At 37.5% G+C, this 24,552-nt stretch overlaps 1 protein-coding gene across 9 annotated transcripts in view; it reads left to right on the top strand.

Annotated features, from left to right (window-relative positions):
• CTNND2 (catenin delta 2) overlaps positions 1-24,552 on the top strand; it is a 935,473-nt gene that overhangs the window by 476,968 nt on the left and 433,953 nt on the right. For all 9 annotated transcript variants that reach the window (XM_021675376.2, XM_064375868.1, XM_064375870.1 and 6 more), the window contains 2 exons: positions 18,823-18,857; positions 19,208-19,324. In XM_021675376.2, the coding sequence (XP_021531051.2) occupies positions 18,823-18,857; positions 19,208-19,324 (152 nt within the window). The remainder of the gene's footprint in view (positions 1-18,822; positions 18,858-19,207; positions 19,325-24,552) is intronic.

The raw sequence follows: 24,552 nt of genomic DNA, 5'->3' as shown, positions 1-24,552 counted from the left end.
TCCCTTTGAAATACACAACCCATGTTTTAGCATGACGGGTTCTTGATTGAATCTTTGAAAAGAAAAAAAAAAGAGATATAAAGTATGACCCTTATGCATAGTTCAGATTATCCAGATAAACTAAGATTGCATTTTCATATATTAACCCTAAGGTTAAATACTGGCATTTCTGTTCTGTATTCCCTGACACAAAATACTGTCCCAACTTCCAAAGTAGGACAAAAGCAATGATGTTGGTAGTGATGATGGTGGTGGTGTGAATGTGTATATCCATGTATGAGTATGTCAATTGGAAAGGAGGTTTAAGTAGATGATGACCAAATAAAGAAACACATTTTCATCCGTTTACTAAATTGACATTCTGAGTCAGTTTATCTAGTCACTATCGGGGAAAATGGAGTCATTTCCCAGGATAGTGCATTAATTAAAATTCTAAATTTCAAAAGGATTTTATGTTTTAGGAATTTTCCGCATTTTGAAGATCAAAGGAGACAAAAGTTGTGTAATTTTTATTCTCTATAAGCTTTTTTTCAAAATCAAGTCATCTCCATTATTATTTTTGAACTATTAACCATTCATACAATAACGTAAGAGCAGTGTGTCTTCCCTGACTTTGAAAGAATTAGTCTTTTTTCTACTTCATGTCCCATTCTAACATTTTACTCCTTTCTGTCTGTGTTTTTTATATTAACTCCTAAGAGTTAAAAAAATCCCTTTATTTTCTAGTAGTGAAAATGAAGATTAACTCCAGCAATTACAGCTAAAACCAACAAAAATTACATTTCTTTTTCTAGTTATTTCTTCCTGAATAGGGAAAGAAGATGGAGGAAACCTCAGTTGCAGTTAGGGTATCTTTTCCCCGAGGTTGATCACGACCTGTGCTTTCAGGGCTGCGAGAACCCTCTTCCTAGAGACTCTTTCATCACTTCATTTTTCTGATGCTTTTGGAAAATCTATACAAAATGCCAGAGTCTAATCTTCTGTGGTGCATTTTCTGAGAGAAGGGCTCATTAGAGCAATTTATCGGTGGTTTGTATGACTTAGAAATGGGTCCAAGAGGAACTAAACCAACACCACCAACTCATTTCATTTAGACCATTAAGCACATTAGGTGATGAGGATTTTGTCAGTTCCTCTCTAGCCAGATTAAATCAACAAATTAAAAATGAAGAATGTCCTGGCTGCCTGCAAATTTCCCGAGCTGCTTCATCAGGGCTCACTCCAGGTCCTGCTTTGCCCCGGAGCCTTAAACAAACACGTGGGCACCAGAGGCAGAACAGGGACATGCTAATGACAGCTGCTGCTGATGAGTTCTGATTTATCTTTTTATAATTGTCCCCAATTAGGAGCCACTAGGAACACATCACAGAACATTTATAAGTGAAAATAATGTTTCATTTAATAGAAAGCTTGAGTGAATGAAATATGGCAATGGGCTTAATTAGGGAGAAGGAAATTAGTTTGCTCAAGTTTATAGGATGGATGGAGCTTAAGAGCTGAAAAGTAAAAAGATGACTCTGAAGTGCTGTAACACGCAGTGGCACTTGAAAAGGGTGGATTTTCCTTACATATGTGAACACCACCCCATCCCATTCCCTACAGAGGAATAAGCTTTCCCCATAGCTTTCCTTTGAATTAAGGTATGTCCTGTGTTTAAAGGGGGGGAAGAAAAGGCCATAAGTAAATTTAGAGATATAAAAATGTAAGTTAGGCCAGGCTCAGTGGCTCATGCCTATAATCCCAACACTTTGGGAGGTCAAGGCGGATGGATCATGAGGTCAGAAGTTCCAGACCAGTCTGGCCAACACGGTGAAACCCTGTCTCTACTAAAAAAAAAAAATACAAAAAATTAGCCGCGTGTGGTAGTGTGCACCTGTAATTCCAGCTGCTTGGGAGACTGAGGCAGGAGAATCTCATGAACCTAGGAGGTGGAGGTTGCAGAGAGCCAAGAGCGCACCATTGCACTCCAGCCCTGGCGACAGTGTGAGACTCCGTCTCAAAAAATATATATATATGTATGTTAAGGTTTCATCATTTTCATAAAAGGATTTGCCATGATGTGTTCTTCAAGTATTTAATATTAATTATACGGGGTGAGGACAAAGGAACATGACTATAGCTCAGGAACTGATTTGTGAATGTTCTTATTCCAAAAGAGGTTATACAAATCAAAATATTCACTTGGTAGATTGCTCACTTCTTCCAGTGATGCTTTATGATGAAAGCTGAACAAAAGTGTTGTAGACCCTTTTTGTCACAGTACAATTCTAAAGACAAAATTCAATGAAATAAATAGAGAGTAGACACAAAATATTACAAGGAAGTCCTGCACTTTACTGACTGTGCTGACCTCCACTTGTGAACACCTGTTTTATGAGTACCTTCCCAGTGCAACAAAAAAGGAGGAATGTTGTTTCGTCTCTGTTCTCAAGGAGCTCCCAGTCCAGAAAGAAAAATGCTGAAAAACAAATAATCCTAGCCTGTTTTGATAAGGGATAAAGGTATTGTTGGGTCTCACTCAGTCGGCCTCATCTAAGGCAGGTGGCTGAGACGGGGTCTTCAAGTTAGGTCAAGAAGGTCTCACAGTTGGAACATGCTTTCCAAGGAGCTAGGGCCTGATATCACAGGCAATGGGCAACCACTGAAGGTTTCTGAACTAGGGATTGCTGAGGGTCAGATTTTGCCTTTAGGGTTGATGTGGTTTGGCTGTGTCCCCACCAAATCTCAACTTGAATTGTCTCCCAGAATTCCCACATGTTGTGGAGGGACCCAGGGGAAAGTAATTGAATCATGGTGTTGGTCTTTTTCATGCTGTTCTCGTAGTGGTGAGTGAGCCTCATGAGATCTGATGGTTTTATCAGGGGTTTCCGTTTTTGCTTCTTTCTCATTTTCTCTTGGTGCCACCATGTAAGAAGTGCCTTTCATCTCCCACCATGATTCTGAGGCCTCCCCAGCCATATGGAACTGTAAAGCCAATTAAACCTCTTTGTCCTCCCAGTCTTGAGTATGTCTTTATCAGTATCGTGGAAACAGATTAATACAAGGATGTGGATTTCATTGACAGTGGAGATAATAGATGGAAGCACAAAGACTGCAGGCATGAAGAATGAGAGAGAGGCAGTGGGGTGGAATGAAGTCTGGAGAGGCAGGGGAGGATTTGTTGATACCCTCTTCGTGCCTGGGACCTTCACGTACCTTATTATTGAATCCCCACAGTGGCCACTTGAGGTCAATCATGTTCACATATTTCACAATGCCCAATGCAGAATGCAAATTTGCGATCAGTTGTTCAAAAAGCAGATGGGGGCCAGGCATGGTGGCTCATGCCTGTAATCTCAGCACTTTTGAGAGGCTGAGGCAGGTCGATCACTTGAGGTCAGGAGTCCAAGACCAGTCTAGTCAACATGGTAAAACCCCATTTCTACTAAAAATACAAAAGAATTAGCTGGGCACGGCAGTACATGCCTGTAGTCCCAGCTACTCAGGAGGCTGAGGCAGGAGAATGGCTTGAACCTGGGAGGCAGAGGTTGCAGTGAGCCAAGAAGGCACCACTGCACTCCAGCCTGTGTGACAAAGCACGACTCTGTCTCCAAAAAAAAAAGCAGATGGGAAATTGCCATTCAAAGTACTGAAAAGATGTGAAGCCTTTTCTCCTTTCTTCCACAGTCTTACTCTCAACTTGTCATAGTGTTTTTTGCATACTATTTAATATATTTCTAAGTAAAGAAAACTTAAAATTTTAAGCTGTTAGCACAGATTTTACTATTTATCTGTATATTGTGCTATTCCAGATTTAAATGTAAATATAAGAGCATTGATGTTGTTTGCAGAATGACTGAAATTATATAGTTCATATTCATAGCTCATGCATTTCTATATGCTTTGTTCTTACTGCAGTGGGGGAAACACTGTGCAAAACTACCTCAACTGTTTTTATTTCTTTTCTTGATATATACATATTCTACCAACATTCTCTTACTGGTGAGTTAGAAATGAATGAAAGGAAATGGAACTATGAATTGCCCTGACTTTCCCTTTTCTTCTAAGTTATCATTTTGAACTTAACTGATTGGGTAACCTGTATAAAAAAGGATATGACAGGGATCCTCAATTGTTCATGTTTTTCAGAAGGTCATTGCCTTCTTCATTCAAAGCAAGTTCTGGCTTGAAGGGGAAGCGTGGTCTTTTGGAGCTGCCAGCACTCCTGCTTGCTCAGTCATAAATGTAACACATTTAACTTGTATTCGCTTGAGTCTCACTCAACTCCCACAACACATCATGCGTCCATCAGGGCATTGCAAATGCTCTACGTGAATGAGGCAGCAAGGAACAGAGGAAAGTGGATTGTGCATATCTCCTTCACTTCTGCACATGCTCCATTAACCTGTCAGATTTCACTGGCAAAACATAAGCTCAAAGATAAAGTTGTCCAGAATTTAAAGAGAGCAACAGCAGAGCATTAAACCAAGCACAGGGACTTCTGAGTGTGGGACTCTGTGCACCGGCATGGGTTTCAGGCACATGAAGCCAGCCCTCATAATGTTATCTGAGTACATATGTGTAGACTCAGACTGTACATAAGATATGACTTCCTTCACATTTCTCATGAGCACTAAGGAATCTGTGATGGTGTCAATAAAAAATTCTTCAGTGACGTTTGTTAAAGAATGGGAAGGATGACTTGTTTTTTTCAAGGGGGACTACAACAGTGGGGTTTGGTAGTGGAGGAAAGAGATTGGGCTCAACTTCAAATACGACATGGAAAAGTGGGAATTTACAGCCAAGAAGGAGGGTGGGGGTCAGTGGATAGATTACTGAGAGGAAACATCAGGGGCGAGGAGGATTCTGGCTGACATGACCTAAAGGTATTCTTGCTGAAGGCAGGCTGAGGGGATCAGACATCACCTGGAGGATGATGGGGGTGGAGGAACCTGATCATACATGGAGGATGGCAGAAACTGACTTAGCAGGGTTGTTGCTAGAACTTTACTGTACAAGGAAGATCATGGGAGTCAGAGAGCTCGGAAGAGCCCAACCAACATTTGGTCAAGGAGAAAATCTTTGTCAACGGAGATCATCCAGGCACGGAGCTCTTTATACCACCAGGCAAAAGATGATTAAAAAAAAACCCAACCAAGGCAGTTAAGGGGAGTGGTTTTCAAGGGACATTTACAATGGAAAATGGATAGATGGATGTAAAGGATCTCAAGAATGATTTAAAATATGCTTTAAGTATCTTAAGAACATTGGTAGGAATTTTAATTCATGGCTCTTAAAATAATTTTAGACATTCGACTGACTGGCAGTGCCGTTGTTTCATCAGACCTCATTCAAATCCTCATTCTTTTTTTTTTTTTTTTTTTTTTTTTCTGATACAGTCTTGCTCTGTCTCCCAGGCTGGAGTGCAGAGGCGCAGTCTCGGCTCACTGCAGCCTCTGCCTCCCGGGTTCAAGCGATTCTCCTGCTCAGCCTCCTGAGTAGCTGGAATTATAGGCATGCACCACCACGCCTGGCAAATTTTTGTATTTTCAGTAGAGATGGGGTTTCCCCATGTTGGTCAGGCTGGTCTCAAACTCCTGACCTCCTGATCCACCTGCCTTGGCCTCCCAAAGTGCTGCGATTACAGGCATGAACCGCCGCGCCTGGCCCCTCATTCTTTATTGAAAGGAGAACTTCAGGGCACATACAGCTGCTGTGTACCCAGAGAAGGTGGGGAGGCTGCTCCATCTTTCCTGTTTCAAATATGAGATGCTAAATGCTGGAAAGAAAGTGATTTCTTAATGTGTAATTTTTTTCACCACAATAAATATGGAAAGCAACAGAAACATAATCAATCAAGGAGACCACTTTCCAGGCATCAGGATAGTGGGGTGGAAGCAGATTGGCACTGCAGTAGCTACCTGCAAATTATCTGCCAGACAGCAGCCTAACTTCAGTAAATATGCTTCCAGAGAGCCAATAAAGTATATTGTGTGAGGTCTCCTGAACTCACGTAACATGCATTAAGACTTGTACTCTGCTCCAGGATTGAAAGCCAAAATACCATTTTTAATTTTTCCTGAGAACATATGGCAATGGAAGTGAATACAGGATCCTGATGAGCAGGGAATCTTACATATAATGGATGAATTTTCCTTCAGTAGCAGCACAATTTCTTGTCTCTGATTGGCAATGGGTAGTGTGATTGGTGTATTATGCTCCAGGGATAACTCCTTCATTCACGGAACAAAGCAGAAATGAGCCTAGGGCGGGGTCACCTGAGCCCTGGCTGGTAAGAAGAAAAAGATAATCAGAAGTCCACAATGGTTTCTTTTTTCTCTTTTCTTCCTTTATTTCATCTTCCTTCTTTTCTTTCTTATTACTTCACTATGCCCAATCTTTTAAAAAATTCTAGTTTAATTATTACATGAAAATAATTATATAAATCCACATAAAAGAACTAGTCTGGGAAAAGAAAACACGGTGTAAAACCACATTCCTCTAATTTTTTTTTTTTTTGCTTTTTATTTTGAAATAACTATAGATTTTTATGAACATGCCAAACACACACACACACACATAAACACACACACACACACACACACACACACACACACCCCTCTTCTAACTTCGCCTAGCCCATCCAGTAGTCACATCTTGCATAAGTAATATAGTATCACAACTAGAATCAACATTGCTACAACCAACAGATTTCCCCCTTATGTGCACTTACGTGGTGTGTGTATGGAACATGTTTGGTTCCATGCAATTTTATCATGTAAGTAGCTTTATGTAACCACTGTGACAATCAAGATTTAAAACTATTCCATAACTGCAAGGCTCTCCCATGCTACCCCTTGGTAGCCACATACCCCCTTCTCCATCCTTAAGCCCTGGCAACCACCGATCTGTTCTCCAGTTCTACAATCTTGTGTTTCAAGAATGTTATTCCTCTTTTTCACTCAGCACAGTTCCCTTGAGAGTTGTTGCATGTTTCACATACATTTCCTTGGTATGGATGTATCAGTGTGTATAACCATTTACTTGTAGAAGAACATTTGTTATTTGTAGTTTTTGACAATTATGAATAGAACTGTTATGAACATTTGTGCACCCATTGAACTTTTTAATGAAACCTTCAGATGGCTCAGATGGTCAAAAGGCCACTATTGCTCTTAAGGAAGTAAAGATCTGGTGCTCGCTTCGGCAGCACATATACTAAAAAAAGGAAGTAAAGATCTGTAACACCACAAAAACTGTTGTACATGAATATTACATGGTTTCTGCTCTATAAAGACGCTAAGATTGCCCCTCAAAAAATGTGTATATATGTATATATTTTCTTTCCTGTGAAATTGGCAATGGTTATTCACATATATTTTCATTACATGTCTAAGAGGTGTTAGCTTTGCTTATTAAAATCATAGCAAATGCAGTCAAATCCAATATTCAGGGTTTGATATATGTGTAGTAGATGACATACATAGGAAGCAAAAGCAGAGGAAAGAAAAGCTATGAGCACATCAGTGTATTTTAGAGGAACAGGGGAGTGAGTTCTACACACACGTGTATGCAACAACATTACATTCATATACTCCTGCACATAACATCACTCACACACAGGATCACAAGAAGCCAAGAAAACGTAAGCTTGACCCTCTCCGTTTGCTCAGAGAGGTATCCAAAATTAAAGAGCTACCTTAACTGAGATGATCAGACAACAGGGGTAATTTGGGGAACAAAAATACATTGAATGCAAAGGACTGTAACTTGGAATGTCTGAGAACCTTGATATACATGCCACTTCTATCAGCAAACAAAGTACTCTCCTCCTGAAGAAAAATCAGCTATGGATAATCCACCTAAAAGATGCAGTGCGCTCCCTCTTAACTCTCAGGATCAGGAAATGAAGTGTTTACGTTAATAAAATCTGACTATTGAGTTATAACGTCACCAAAACAGAAGTATTCTTGTAACATCTAGAATGCAGCAGTATACACCAAGCACACAAACTACACGAACTATTCAGTTTGATGGTTTGGAAAGCGCTTCAAAACACTGTATTGTAAGACCTACCAGTGAACGAGTGAACAGTACCCCTGGTCAGCTGGAATCGCAACTTACTGCATTCCAATTTATGGAATGCCCACTGGCAAAAATATTATGATACATTATTTTCTAACATAGTTGGTATTTGTAAATGTCACTTTACTATAAATTTTTTGTGTACTGTTATGAGCATTTAAAAAAGAATACCTAGCCCCATGCATGAGAAGCTTCCCAGCATACTCTAGAAGGAGCTATGGTGTGAGAATTTTCTGCTTTATAATGCACCATTTGTCGCTGCTTCTGATATTGAATTTTATGCATAATATGTCTCTTGTAATATAAGTACAATCAACTCCAAAGCTATAAAAGAATTTGAGGAAGAAAAATATGAATGCATTTCTTTCCCACGGTGACAGCTTGGCTTGTGTGTAGACAGAACATTTAGGGTGACCTAGCCTCTGGCTAATTCTTTGTGACTGTTAGAAACTAGAGGATTTATTTTGAAGGAATTAAAACAAAACAGAATTCATGTGAATTCTCCCCTGTTTGGTTGTAGCTGGCTTGCCGCAGATATGATAGTGCTGTGGATCTCTGTGATACACACAGGAGTCGTGTGTGTCCAGGCCGTGGCTTGGGAGCTGTTACTGCTTTGCAGTGTCAGTTGCTTTGACAATTGTCAGTCACCAGGGCCAGCAAAATTAGCTTAGGAATACAAACTTCCCCTGCCTCAAACTGAAAAGAAATTAATAGTAGCAATTTAGTTCTGATTTATTTTCTCCTGTGGTCTTGAAAATAGCAAATGGTCTTTCTGGTTTTTACTATGGCAAGAATGGTGGCAGTTGCCAGGAAAATCCCGAGCAGCACTGATTGAAAAAGATTATGGCTCTAAAGCAAATCATCTTTCTTTATAAATCACAGACTGCTTTGTTTCTTCTCCATTTTAGCGTGAGGAAAAAAAGATAGACAATATAAATCCTATGAAGCCTGAAACTTACATTTTTGATGATATTTATTGGTCCCCAAGTCTAGACAAGTTGAACGCCACACGGTTGGCCTACTGGAGACTTTTCAGTTTTCATTTCTGTGAATTAGCTGTACTCTCTCAGGCCTCTGTTCTTCTCTGTGTGATAATGATAGCTTAACTTTTGTTGGACAGGGTGGTTGGGTGTGGGGGTGACTGCGTCCTATGTTCCCGGAAATGTTCTGTGGATTTTTCATATTTTATACCTTCACTTTTATAAAATCACTATGGGAAAAGTTCTAGTGATATCTCTATTTTACAGATGAGGAAACAGAGGCTTAGAAAGTATAAGGCAGAAGTGCCTTGATCACTTCCCCTTATGCAGAAACCCCCCAGAAACCCCCAGTTCTGTGTGTTTACCTGCCCCCAAGAGTTTGTGGTGACTGTGTCACACCGCCATGCCTGGGTATTGTCTTAATGTGCACTGTTCCCATTTCCCCATGCCGGCCCCCATTTTGACTCTCCCGCAGTGGACCGCAGTGTACTCCAAGTGATGAAATAGATTGGAGTAAGCCATAGCCAATAAGCCATATAAGCCATTTTAACAACATGAGATTACCAACAAAGCCAGCCCCCTCAAAGTGGGGTGTTTCCCTGTTTGGTGCTTCCAAGCCAATATGCAAAACCAAAAGTAAGCGTCAAGCCCAGCTTTATCAGTGCCCATGAAATCAGGAAGCGGGTGTGTGTCTGGTGACTGCTGGAAAGTCACAGATGTAGGGCATCTTGAATGAAGGGTTGGGCATTTTTCATGCAAGCAAGGGGAGGAATATTCATGTCTCTTCCGGGAATGGGTAGGGAACTTCTCAGAACTGGAGTTACCACATTTTGTCCTTTTATGGTTTCTTCCAGTTGTTGTCATGGTGATTGTCAACTGTCATGGTGCTATTGGGAGCATCATTTAGCATAGAAATCAGATTTTAATGAAGTCAGAGGTCCTTCAGAGGTCAGAGGAGCTGCTGTATTGGATCCCATAGTTTTAGCCAGTTTGTTCTGAAGGGGGAACTTCTGACTTCAGGCATTTAGTGTCCTAAGGATAAGCAGAGTTAGGGTGGGGTAGAAATTCACGTGGGTCACATAGGACTGGGTAACAATCTTATAAAAGAGGAAGCAGTTCCATACTTCCTTGAGATATACCAGGCTTTGAGATTCTGCAGCTGTCCATTGTAGCCTGTAAAAATGTCCGTGATAGCCATCAGGTTGTCTTTTTGGTGGCAATAGTTAAAACAAAAACAAGATGTGTCATCTAAAAAAGCAATTCTGGTTGCGTGGCAGAGATATTAGGACATTCATTTGGGATTATACCACAAACAAGTATAGAGAGTACAGGCAGCCAACCACAGGGAAATCAGTTCCACAAAATGTTCTGCAGGGAGTGGGGTTATTCAGCAACCCAACCGGTGTGTTCTGGACATGGAGTGCTAATGGAAAAGGGCAGCGGAAGCCTAAAGCCGAGCTTGGTGGGGGCCGCTCCTCACCATTTTACTAAATATGTTACATTTTCACAGTACTTGAGGCTTTTGACTAAGGGCCTTTTATTTGGCAACCCATGCCTATTCTTGTGAGGTGCTGCATGCAAAACTATATACTAAAAAAGTTTTGCTGTCCAAATACAAGGTCAGGTCATATGGGCATCATCAGTATAAAGATTTTTGTTCCTATGGGTTAGAATCAAAGGTCAGTTTTTGTTTTTGTTTTTGTTTTGTTTTATTTTGAGACAATATCTCATACTGTCACTCAGGCTGGAGTGCAGTGGCACAATCTCATCTCACTGCAACCTCTGCCTCCTGGGTTCAAGTGGTTCTCCTGCCTCAGCCTCCCAAGCACCTGGGATTACAGGCGGCTGCCACATGCCCAGTTACTTTTTGGATTTTCAGTACAGATGGGGTTTCACTATGTTGGCCAGGCTGGTCTTAAACTCCTGACCTCGTGATCTGCCCACCTCAGCCTCCCAAAATGCTGGATTGCAAGCATGAGCCACCACACCCGGCCAAAGGTCTGTTTTGAAGCAGTTTATTTCCCAATAGTTCCTCCGGCTTATTTATGTTTTAGGTACATTGCTTACCTTACAAGCAAACTAACAAAAAAACTCATAGTTCTGTACCTTTATTTCATTTTGAAAGATATTGTGAGCAATAATACAGCACATGATGCAGTGTGGAGATTGATGCTTTGGGTATCAAAAAGTTGAAAAAGACAGTAAGAGTATATTTGAGCAGGTTTGTAACAGATGAAACGTGTCTAGTAATAGTTTGCTTTGTGTGTTTTCCTGGCAATAAGAAAATGCTCTGAACTTCACATATATGTTTTTATTAGAAATGGCCTGCAGAGAGTTACTGAGGCTATCATATTGGAATGATGAGGTGGAAATCACTTCTCGGGGAATTCAAAGGTTATCTTCGTTTACACCAGCGTGCTTCCTATTTCATGCCCTCCGAACTTGAAAGTTATTGGTTGCTTACTTGAAATGTTCAAACTTCATCAAACTTGAAACATTGTAAAAATGACACTGTGATTTGTCTCACATGTGAAATGGAAAAAGAAGTTAATATACCTTTAAACAGTTGTTGCCACTATTATTTGTAATTATATATTTCAGAATTGTTTGGCATCATTTGAGTTTAAACTGGGAGTGATTCCAACAGTGATAAGAATATTATAAAGGTTGCAATCACAAGGGTTTATCGAAGCATTTAACTAAGCATATTTGTAAGTGCAGGAATCATGGGGAATTTTTTCCCTTCCAAGTATCAAAGATATTTTAAAAATAATGTTAATATTTTGTCATAATAACTTCAGGTCATTTTGTCATTTTTCATAAATAAAACATTGGAGATAAAAGAGGGAGGGAAGTTACTCTTCCTTAGACTCATTTTTCTGCACCCTTTTGACCCCCTGTAGAGCCACCACCCCCCCATCTTGATTTCGATAACTTTTCAGTTAATATATTTTTATTATCTTTCTACATGCGTATATATAGAGAGGTGTGTGTATGTATGTGTGTATAAACAGTATTGTTTAGTCAGTGTTTCTAAAATTCACATAATTGGGATCCTGCAACATATATCTTACTAGCAACTTGCTTTTTTTCCTCTGTATTTTGTTTTTAAGAACTACATACATATCTGACTAATTTAGTTGACCTGACAAATAGTATTTATTCCATAGGTATGTCATATGAGGGGATCTCAAAAGGTTTGTGGAAAAATGGAATTAAAAGATACAAATAAAGAATAAACTTTATTTCTCACAATATCCGAATACTAACTAGGCCCAGCCCTGCCCTTTAGAAATCGCTGTGGATGGTCTGTCGCAGCAGGCTTCACCTTCATCATCACCATCTTGTCACTGCCCTTTAGAAATCGCTGTGGATGGTCTGTCGCAGCAGGCTTCACCTTCATCATCACCATCTTGTCACCGCCCTTTAGAAATCGCTGTGGATGGTCTGTCGCAGCGGGCTTCACCTTCATCATCATCATCTTGTCCCTTCTTAAAACAAGGTATCCATTTGCAAAATGCTGATTTCTTTGGTGGCTTTATCCCCATAAACTTTTTGTAAGGCATCAATGATTTTGCCATTCTTCCATCCAAGTTTCCCCGTAAATTTGATGTTTATTCTTGCTTCAATTTTAGCAGAATTCATATTTCTCTAATAAGAGCTCTTTTCAAACTGATGTCTTACCCTTGTTAGTGCCTCAAACTAGATGATGTTCACACATGTTCAGTTAGTATCAGTTTATTTGGGTGCAACAAATTTTTGAAATCCACACATAAGTTTTTCATAGTATGCATTTTCCATGAACTTTTTGAAGACCTCTCATATATAATATGTAATCATATTATTATATTTGTCAATTTTTCTATTGCTGGAACACATAGGTTGTTTCCATTGTCTTGCTATTACAACAGTGCAGGCATGAACAATCTTGTACAAGTCTCCTTGGCAAAGGTGCTGGTGTTTTCCTGGAGTCTCTACATAGAAACAGAATTCCTGGATGATTAGGTATTACATGTACAACATTACCAGGTACTGTCCCACAAGTCACCTGTGTGTTTCACTGATTTACTCTCCCAACTACAATATATGAGCGTTACTTCCCCATTTCTTCCCCAACACTTAATATTGTCAGACTTTCAAATTTTTGGACAGTTTGTGGAGTATCAAGAGGTCAGACTTTCAAATTTTTGGACAGTTTGTGGAGTATCAGGAGGTATCTTGTGTTTAATTTTTATTCCTCAACAACTTTTAATGTGTTCAGAAGTCATACATTCTTTTTTTGTTGTTTTTAGGGTTTTTTTTTTTTTTTTTTTGCTATGTATCAGCTATACATGTTTGATGACCTCTCTTCTATTTGATTTTTAAATCCCTATCTTATTGATTTGTAGGAGTTCATTATATATTCTGGAAGGTAAGCATTGCAAGTTATATGCATTGCAAATATTTTCTCTCAGGACATGACTTGTTTTACAACTTGGTTTCTGGTGGGAGTTTTTTAGTCATTTAAGATTTTACTTTTGATGTAGCTAAATGTGTGACTGGAATAGTGGTTTACACATTTCTGTAGATTCTGGAACCAGGAAACCAAGGTCATAACTGGCTCCACTACCAGAGTTGTGGCTGAGGGACCTCCAGCAACTTCCCTGGCACCTTTTTACCTTGGTTTTACTATCTGTAAAATGGGAAAATATTACCTCTCTCAAAAGTTTTGATAGGAAGATTAACTACAAATCAGTTAGACTATTGTCTGCTACCAAATGAGACTTATATACATATTAGCTATTAGGATTTGTACTTTTAGTATATTATTTCAAAAATTCTTTCCTAGTATCACTGATGTCTTTATGTATTTGAAGGTTAAGTGTTATTTATGGTTGTCTTTGTCTTAAATACATGTTTTTCTCATAGTCACTAGGTTCTGGATCTTACATTTAGGTATAGTCAAACATGTATAGACTGATGTAAATTATGTCTATAGTTTTCTTACATTTATTTCTTTAGAGGTGATTTCTATTTCATAAAATAGCATTTCAGCAGTAAAAGCAAATTTTATTTCCTGAAATTGAACATGCATTTAAGTTATAACACCTTCAAAAATGACTTTTCCATTATATTAAATTGAATTATGTAATTGAGAGAAAATTTACCACAGGTAATTCAAAGATACCTGATATGAGTCTGAGACAGAGGCATAATCCATGTTTATTGAATAAATAAATAGTTTATTTGCTTTTTAAAAAGCATCTACCTTAGAGAAATTTTTAAAACAAGGAATCAAATACATAAAATAGGCAACTGCATAAAAGCTCCTAGCTAAAAGATTAAAGTGTGCACTTAAAGGAAATAAAATCCAAACCAGCTTTCTCTTGGGACTTCTATTCTCTGTGATCAGTTATACTTTTAATGCATTTTAACAGTGCTAAAGAAATCAGGGAAACCATTGAAGTGATTAATGCCTTTTGTCTACCCAAAAGGAAGATCCCTGTGTTTTGAAAAGATAGTTTTATATTCACTTCCAATGATATTTTTTAATTGTAATAAAAAGCGTTTCTTCTTTTTTCTGTTGCGTCATAAAACTGAAACACATTTCAAAGAGATGAACAGAAAAATAAATATCTAATAGCATGATTTGTAGTCCTAAACATGAAATCAACACCTGCTCATAAAATTGGCACCACCTTATTTGTACTAGGGTTACTCAGGACATTTTCTTCAAACTCTGTATTGTAGAAATTGGAGATCAAGGATCAAGAAATGCCTTAGGAATTCACCTTTCTGAATTGGTCAGTGTGACATTTATTCTTCCGGATCGAACAGCCCTCTATTTACAGAGTTTTAACACAACAGTGTTTTATTTCTCACTGGTGCTCTGTGTTCTCTGTGAGTTGGCGGAAGTTTCCATTCCACTTAGTTACTCAGGAATGCATCTCAACACAGGGCTTAAGAAGAGAGAGGCAGCAAGAACACCTCATGCTTATTCTTCTGTGCTTGAGCATAAAGTGGCACCTGTCACCTTCCTCTCATAGGCTTTTGCATGACCCCATCTATGTGCAAGGGAGCTGAGCAGAGTGTGTTCTTCAGTGTGCCTGTAAGGAGAGGAGTGCTGGACTTTACTGGCACTGGGAGTGACTTCCATTGACATACTCACTCATACCACTTAAAATGGGTAGTAACCTAGGCATGTTTCCCTGCACAAATCTTTAAAAATTATTTTTTAATTTTTTAGAGGCAGGGGTTTCACTCTGTTGCCTCGACTGGGGTGCATGAGGGACAGTGGTGCAATCTCAGCTCACTGCAGCCTCAAACTCCTAGACTCAAAGAATCCTCCCATGTCAACCTCCCAAGTAACTAGAAATAGAGGCATGCACCAACATGCCTTGCTAATTTGTAAACATTTTTTGTAGAGACGAGGTCTTGCTATGTTGTCCAGGCTAGTCTGAAACTCCTGGCCTCAAACCATCCTACTGCTTCAGCCTCCCAAAACACTGGAATTATAAGCATGAGCCAGGGTTAGAGGCATCAGTCACCATGCCTAGCCCCTCCATGACCTTTGATTTTGAACACTAGTCAGAATGGCTGTTACTAAAAAATAAAAAAATAATAGATGCTGGAGAGGTTGAGGAGAAAAATGAACATTTAATGCTCTGTTGGTGGGAATATAAATCAATGCAACCATTGTAGAAAGCAGTATGATGATTCCTCAAAGAGCTAAAAGCAGAACTGCCATTCAACCCAACAATCCTATTACAGAGGAATATGAATCATTCTGTCATAAAGACACATGCATGCAAATGTTCACTGAAACACTATTTACATTAACAAAGACATGGAATCAAGCTAAATGCCCATCAGCAACAGGATGAATAAAGAAGATAAGGTACATATACACCATGGAGTACTATGCAGCCATAAAAAAGAAAGAATGAGATCATGTCCTTTGCAGGAACATGGATAGAGCTGGAGGCCATTATCCTTAGCAAACTAACGCAGAAACAGAAAACCAAAGACTGCATGTTCTTACAAGTGGGAGCTAAATAATGAGAACTTATGAACACAGAGAAGAAAACAATAGACACTGGGATCTATTTGAGGGTGGAGGGTGGGAGGAGGTTAAGAAGCAGAAAAGATAACTATTGGGTTCTGAGCTTAATTCCCGGGTCATGAAATTATCTGTACAACAAATCCCCATTAAATGAGTTTACCTATGTAACAAACCTTCACATGTATCCCGGAATCTAAAATAAAGGTTTAAAAAGAAGAATTTGAGTTTAGGCATTGCACACATCAGTTTAAATCCCTGCTGGGATCCTTATGAGCTGTGTGGTCAAGTTTTGCAACATTACTAAATCTGTTATTCCCCATCAATAAAGAAGGGAATTGTCATTGTTGTGAATTAACTGAGCCTTGGTAATATTATACCACCTTGGTATACAGGAAGCACTTAGTAAATGGCTGTACTGGTGAAGGAATGTAGTAGTATAGAGATAGTAGCAAATCCTGGACGACATAACATAAGAACTTGTTGTTGTATCTGTTTCCTGGTGCTGTCATTATGAATTGCCACAAGCGGTTGACTTAAAACAATAGAAATTCATTCTCTCATGGTTTTGGAGACCAAAAGTTCAAAATCAAGGTATCGGCAGGGCTGTGTTCCCTGCAAAGACTCCAGGGGAGTTTCCTTCCTTACCTCTTTCAGGTTCTGATGACTTCGGGCATTCCTTGGCTTGTGCCTGCATCACTCCAGTCTCTGCCCCTTTTTTCATATGGCCTGCCCCTCTGCGTCTTTGTCTCTCTTCTATCTCTTATAAGCACTTTGGATTTAGGGCCCCCCTAGATGACCCACAATGGTCTTATCTGAAGATTATTAACTTAATTACACCTGCAAAAACACTTTTCCCAAATACGTTACCATTCACAAGTCTCAGGGTTTTGCTGAGGACATATCTTTTGAGAGAGGGGGGCCCTCCATTCAACCCACTATCAGTATGGAAGTGTTTTCTACCCCTACAAAGATCTATGGCATGTAAACACTTGCAATATTATACCACTTTGAGAATTTGTCCAGTCTTAAAAAGAATGAAGTTGTGGGGAGCTCTAAATTAATAATGGATGATTAATGAAAACAGTATCTAGTGTTTTTCAAAGTTGGAAGCACATAAGGATCGTCATGGAAACTTGTTATGCAGTGCAGGCTTCCAGCCTAACCCACAGGATTTTTGATCTGGTAGGACTCTAGTGGAACCCCAAAATACCTGTATTTAAGAAGTGCTACAACAGATGATTCTGATACAAGTAAGCATTCAAAATTACTCAAAACCCAAATGCCTGAGTTCTAGTCCAGCTTCTGCAAATGACCAATGGGATTGATCTTTAAACACTAGTATTTTGATATTCACGTTCTTGAAAAGTGATGATCCATAGACTTCTTAGAGGATCAAAATAGCCAGGATAACTATGGTTCTGATTTTTGAATTGGTGATTCTTGAATAATAAGATGGGACTGCTTTATATTAAATTCCATTTACTAACTTAAACTGTCTCATAATTTGTAAAGTATTGATTTTAGGATTATGTTTCTATTTTCAGAGTTAAACTTTGTAGCTAGAAGTTACTAGTATATAATGTCCCATCTTTTTGATGCAAGAAAGAGTTGCATTGGACTGAATATGAAATATTATTTTGTGTTATCAATTCTATCTACAGCTCTCATCATTATAAAACCATTGTCCAGTTTTCTAATATGGATTGACTCAGGGGCAAGACACCCTATAACAGCCACATGTTTCTTAACGGACTAGTCTTGTATTTATTTATGCCAGTCATGGCTTTTCTGAACATGAATTTATACCTGGAATTCCCTTTGTCTCTGTAAATGTATTCAGAACCCACCTCTAAGGTACAGACTAAAGATCTACAATCCACCTGCTGTTGTGAAACTAATGAACTATTCATGGAAGCTGCTTGATCAGAGTAAAAGATCGTGAAATAAGTATACAGAATCATTCCCAAAGTGATGTCTCTCAGAAATTAGCATGTAGATTTCTCACCAATTATTTACCTATAAAAAGGAGGCATGTAGGAAGTGTTTGCATACACAATGGAAGAGTTGCTCATATTTAGAAACTGTGTATTTTGTATTTAATAAATCATTCGCAGTAAATCTCTGTTGCCTAGACAGAGCCACTCTATACAGTATCTTTGGCATATGTATATGGACAACCCTTTCTGACTGTATCATTTCATAAGATGTGTTAATAAGTGAGACTTTTGGAAATGTATATTTAGTTGGTGGTAAAGTGTTGTAATTTTTAAATTAAACTCCTAGTAACCAACTAAAGGGAAATTCTAATATGATACAGCTAAATGGAGGCAAAGATTTAGATCGCCTCTCTAATAAAAAAAGAGATAGTTATTTACTTATTAGGCTATCTTACAAAGTCTACATGATCCTATTCTAAAATAGCTAAAATAGAGTAAAACTGCATGTATGTAGAAGCTCTTATAAAGAATGACTCTAACAGGTTGGGTTTTGTAAAAAATGAGCTTTTTTCTGAAGATTATTGAACAATGTCCGTTTAAAACATGCTAATACTTGTAAATCAAAAGGGATATACAGCAAATCGATTAAAATTAAAATCGTATCAACATCCCTTTTCAGAATAAGAAATAAAAAGAAATGCCATGGAGCCACTATTACTACCCTAATGTGCCTTTGTGTCTTAGATTTTAGGGTCTTTTCTAATCAATGTATTATATCTGTGTATTCTCTTTTTTACAGTTCAGCAGAAGAGCAGTTTCACTGGCAGTCACAAGGTAATGTCTGTCTTATTGATGAAGAGTTACACATATCTCTACTGAAGACTTTTCTTATGAACTTTGAAATGAGACTCAGAAAAGTAACAGGAAAACGTCCTGCTAGTAAAACTTGATGATAGCTCACAATTTATTGGGAGTTAAATCTTTCAATTCTGTAGTAACTGGGCTCTTCAAGGGTACATGAAATTGTTGACCTTGGCTTTAATGCTGGTTGACCAAGAATTACAATGGGATAGCTAATGAAAACTTCATAGAGGTACTATGATATTTTTTATGATTAAATGATAACCTAAATATTTAATAATAATATATCATGTGTTTGTTCACTTTAAAATATTTTATTTCAGATGGTCAAAAAGATATCGAAGATGAGCTTACAACAGGTCTCGAGCTGGTGGACTCCTGTATTAGGTCTCTACAGGAATCGGGAATACTTGACCCACAGGATTATTCTACAGGTGAAAGTAAGTCACGTAGCATTTATGCCTGAAAACAGTTAAAATATAGGAATATTATGTCACTATTTTTCTAATATCATTACATTATGAGCAATATCAAATGAGGATTTCAGGATATTTTTATGCTTGTTTTATCCATTTCACTCCATCCCATCTTTTCCCTTCCCACATTATCCCACCTCAATTCACATTAGAGTATAAACTCTTTTAAACCAGTAGTTTTTGTGCTGACAGCTGACACACTGGTGATTCTCACTGTTCTCTGATATCCTTTTCAATATCTAGACTAGCATATTTTATGAACTCATCATATATTTTGTAGTCAACACGATGTCTGCCTTAAAGTTAACTGTCAATGCTTTACTCATACAGATCACTGTTGGTAGAAATCATAGAAAGTAGCAATTATATGACAAAATAGGAAAAAAATTGGTGTACTGTCAGTATTAACCATTCAGTACTATGCTAAGATACTGTACAATGAATCCTCACCTTTCTGTATTTAACCATCTTGCATTGCTATATTAATTCCATAGAATATTTAAAGTTCACTTTTACTCCACTTAGTGACATATTTTTTAACCAGAATGGCTGAGGCTCATAAATAAAAGTGTTCGGAGTTGAAATGAACCTCCTTTAAATAAATCACAAAATTCTCTTCACTTATTTTAATAAAATTCCACAAAAGGCTAAAAATTTCATCATTAAAATAGGTATTATCCTGGTAATACATCAAAAACCAGTGAAGCATTTTATTCCTTAATTGAAAAAATAAAATTTCCTCCAATACCCATTAAACTTTACCATGTAAAAGAAAGACATAAGGATAAGATAACATACTGATCTTGAAAACTATTTAATTTACAGATTAGTTCATTTCGTCTATAATCTTTGTAATACCATTACTCTTAGGATAACATTGTTGTGTATACAACAGATATATTTAGACCCGTATGCATCCTCTCAATACAATTCCTAAAGAAAGATTGGTTTGGTATTATCCTTCTTCTCTGCATTTTGTATTGAAAAATGTATAATTGTTACCTCTTTTCACTCATAGTCATTAAAAATGTTTCTCTTGTAGGGATAGCTGTAGTTAAAACTTATTTAATTAATATTTGAAACACATGCACTCATCTTGTTACAGAGTAAGAAAAGCAGCAACAGAATAGTCTGTCGTGTTGGAGAAGAGGGAGATGGTAGTGGAGATCTCATTTTTTAAATATAATAATATATTTGATTATGAGTTTAGGAGAAGGAGTCTTCTTTAATAAATGGAAAGTACAGAAAATAAAGCAATGAGTTAAATAAAAAGTAAACAAATTAAAATAGAAGGGATAATTAAGGTATATCAATCTAATGCTGCATGTAAGCATGCTAAATTCTCCTCTGAAAAGAATAAAAGTTCAAACTTGCAGTAAACAAAGATAAAGTAGTTATGAGTTATTCATAACATTTAGCAAAATTAGTGTTGAAATGAAAGGAATAGTCAAAATAGTGCCGGCAAGTATAATCAATGCAAAGAGTGGGATTGGAAGAATAACAACATGAGATAAATTGGAATTTAATACAGAATCACTTAGCAGGGCCAAAGATGGGAGTTACGTAGTGAGCAGTCTTATAGAGATGTGTTAAGCTCACACTAAAATCCAATGAGCGTGTATGCACCAAAGAGCATACCATATGAATATTAAAACAAATGTTACTAAAAATAAAAGAAGTTGATGAAAAATAGTATTGTGAACATTTGAATGCATGTGAATCAGACAGAATACCAGAAAGGAAAGCCACAAAATGTTGAAATAACCAATTAACAAAACAATGTATTAAATAAATTTTAGAGGTTTTATTTATTGTATGGTAATATATGTTTTTTACCTATGTCCAAGGAAAATTTATAAAAATTGACCAGCTACTGGAAGATAAAGGCAATTATAAAAATTAAGAAGTATGGAGGGCTATTTCCTTGGATAAAAATCTACCAACATTAAAAGTAAATGATAAAATTGTAAGCAAAATGTAATAATATTAAAACTAAGAAACATAATTCTGGATTATTTACTGAATCAAATGGAAATTATAAAGAAAATTGCATATTATTTACCAAGCAAATAAAACAGGAACACATTTTAGTGGAAACAGAGAAGTATGGGGGAAAAAACCACATTCAGAGGACATCTTAACTTCATTGTTAAAAATAGAAAACAAAATAAAGAATGTTGTACTTGATTTGGAGAAAATCATAAAAGAGCTAAGTAAATAGCAAGAAACTAGGAAGATGGACATGATAAAAGTAATGCAGAGAAGTAATATAAAGTGAAATAGTCAAAGGTAAATAAATGCTGGCAGAGATAAATAGAGGGGAGAAATCTATGATTTTTTTTGATAAATATTTTTTTTTTGTAAGTCAAATAATAATATTGAGCTTTCTTAGTTGAGAAACTCTGTTACACACAAGGAAATGGGAAAGAAAATGTTTTAGTGTTCCTTTTAGTTTGCCTGCAATATGTATTAAAAAATTACCTGCAAATGGTTTAAACAGGAAAGTTAAATGCTCCAATATGGTCTTTCCATATGTATTTGATAACCGTTAAATGTTTATTTTTTAAGAAAGATTAGTCACTTTATATTGTCATATACTGAATTATCTTATTGAAGACTCCAAGGATTTTAGTTGATTATTTCTTTTGAAAGCTCCTGCATCCTGCTTTGAAGAAAGGAAAAGAAACAAAACAAAAACGAAACAGGTGATAAAAGTACCATTCAAAAGTTGTACACCAAAGGATTCTGAACCACAGTCACATAAAGAATAGTATTATTCTTAAGAACCATTTGCCCTAAACATCTTGAGACTGAAGTAACTGAGTAGAATTTAGGAAAATAATTTTAACATATTGGGTAGATAACTATCATTTGGGGTATCAATATTGCTAATTTTAAGTGTTCAGAAGATGACAAAATAAAAATTTAAATTGCTCTATGTATATATATTAGTTAGGTTCCAGATGAGATAGGCATTCTATTCGAAAGAGTTTAACTGAACAGAATTTAATTAAGGGACTATTTATGAAGAAGTGGGCAAGATGAAGAGAACAAACAGTGCATATTGAGGTATTCAGGCAGTACAAGACAGAAGCCCTTACCACCCTTAGACCCTAAGGGAAACCAAGGAACTAGTTCCAGCAGAGCCTGGAAGCAAGGAGGGAATCAATGTCCTCATCTCTTTTTCCTCCTGCCCCCGATCTCCTTCTGCCTATCATTGGCCAAACCCAATCAGAAGCCAAAATGCAAGACATCCTAGTATGTGCGGAGGACTAGCAGAGAATAAGTAAACTGGCTAGTCATGTGCACAAAGCAGAAACTAGACCCCTTCCTGACACCTTACACTAAAATTAACTCCAGATGGATTAAAGACTTAAACATAAGACCTAACACCATAAAAACCCTAGAAGAAAACCTAGGCAAAACCATTCAGGACATAGACATAGGCAAGGACTTCGTGACTAAAACACCAAAAGCATTGGCAACAAAAGCCAAAATAGACAAATGGGACCTAATTAAACTCCAGAGCTTCTGTACAGCAAAAGAAACAGTCACTAGAGTGAAACAACAACCAACAGAATGGGAAAAAATTTTGCAATCTACCCATCTGATAAAGGGCTAATATCCAGAATCTATAAAGAACTAAAACAGATTTATAAGAAAAAAACAGACCCATTCAAAAGTGGGCAAAGGATATGAACAGGCACTTTTCAAAAGAAGACATATATGAGGTCAATGAATGTGAAAAAATGGTCGTCATCACTGGTCATTAGAGAAATGCAAATCAAAACCATATTGAGATCATCTCACACCAGTTAGAATGGAGATCATTAAAAAATCTGGAGATAACAGATGTTGAAGAGGATGTGGAGAAATAGGAACACTTTTACACTGTTGGTGGGAGTGTAAATTAGTTCAACCATTGTGGAAAACAGTGTAGTGATTCCTCAAGGACCTAGAAATAGAAATTCCATTTGACCCAGCAATCCTATTACTGGGTATATATCCAAAGGATTATAAATCATTCTATTATAAAGACACATGCACACATATGTTCAGTGCGGCACTGTTTACAATAGCAAAGACCTGGAACCAACCCCAATGCCCATCGATGATAGACTGTACAGGGAAAATGTGGCACATATACACCATGGAATACTATGCAGCCGTAAAAAACGATGAGTTCGTGTCCTTTGTAGGGACATGGATGAACCTGGAAACCGTCATTCTCAGCAAACTGACACAAGAACAGAAAATCAAACACCACATGTTCTCACTCATAGATGGGTGTTGAACAATGAGAACACATGGACACAGGGAGGGGAGCATCACACACTGGGGTCTTTTGGGGGAGACTAGGGGAGGGACAGTGTGAGGGGGAGGTACGGAGTTGGGGAGGGAAAACATGGGGAGAAATGCCAGATATAGGTGATGGTGATGGAGGCAGCAAACCATAATGCTATGTATGTACCTATGCAACAATCTTGCATGTTCTTCACATGTACCCCAGAACCTAAAGTGCAATTAAATATATTTAAAAAAAAACAAAATTAAACAAACAAAGAATTTTTTAAAAAGTGTACAGCACTAACAGCACAGCATTCTCCTCAATAGAACAACGGCGTACCATATGTACTTCTCCGATATAGAAACATAGCAAATAGATACAGAGTACAGAGTGGCATGTTGACAGATTTCATCTAATTAGGAAAAGCCCATCAGATTCTGCCAGTTAGTAATTATTCAATCAATGGATTCATTAGCTATGAACCAGCTAATGCTAAATTGGACCTGGCACCCTGCCCTTGAGAACCAGTCTCTTAATCCTCACTCAAAAGAGACTAAAACAAGGCTAAATACTGTCTAAACTCAATCTGGAAAAGTTCTAAAATGGAAAGCAGTCTCACCCCATAAGGGCATAGTTCTTAATTTGTTGTGTTTAAAGCTTTTTGCTATTTTTCAAAGGTCTGATTAAAATAAAATTTGAATCATAGTACTGGTCTTCTTGACCTTAAGGCAAGCAGTAACTGCTCTACTCTGCGGATTTTATTGTGTCATACAGTTACCAATGGTTTCTAACACTTTGTATGTTTTTAAAAGTGCTATCTGAAACACTTGGTAAATCATGTCCACAACCTTCACTACCCTGCCTCTTTTTGTGACTACTGGTTGTGTAATTTCAATTTTAGCAA

Source organism: Aotus nancymaae, unplaced genomic scaffold (assembly GCF_030222135.1).
Source record: "Aotus nancymaae isolate 86718 unplaced genomic scaffold, 86718_ANA_hifiasm-v0.15.2.pri h1tg000014l, whole genome shotgun sequence".
In the NCBI taxonomy this organism is placed as follows: domain Eukaryota; kingdom Metazoa; phylum Chordata; class Mammalia; order Primates; family Aotidae; genus Aotus; species Aotus nancymaae.
The sequence above is the reverse complement of the archived record's forward strand: the minus strand, read 5'-3'. Positions and strand labels throughout refer to the sequence as shown.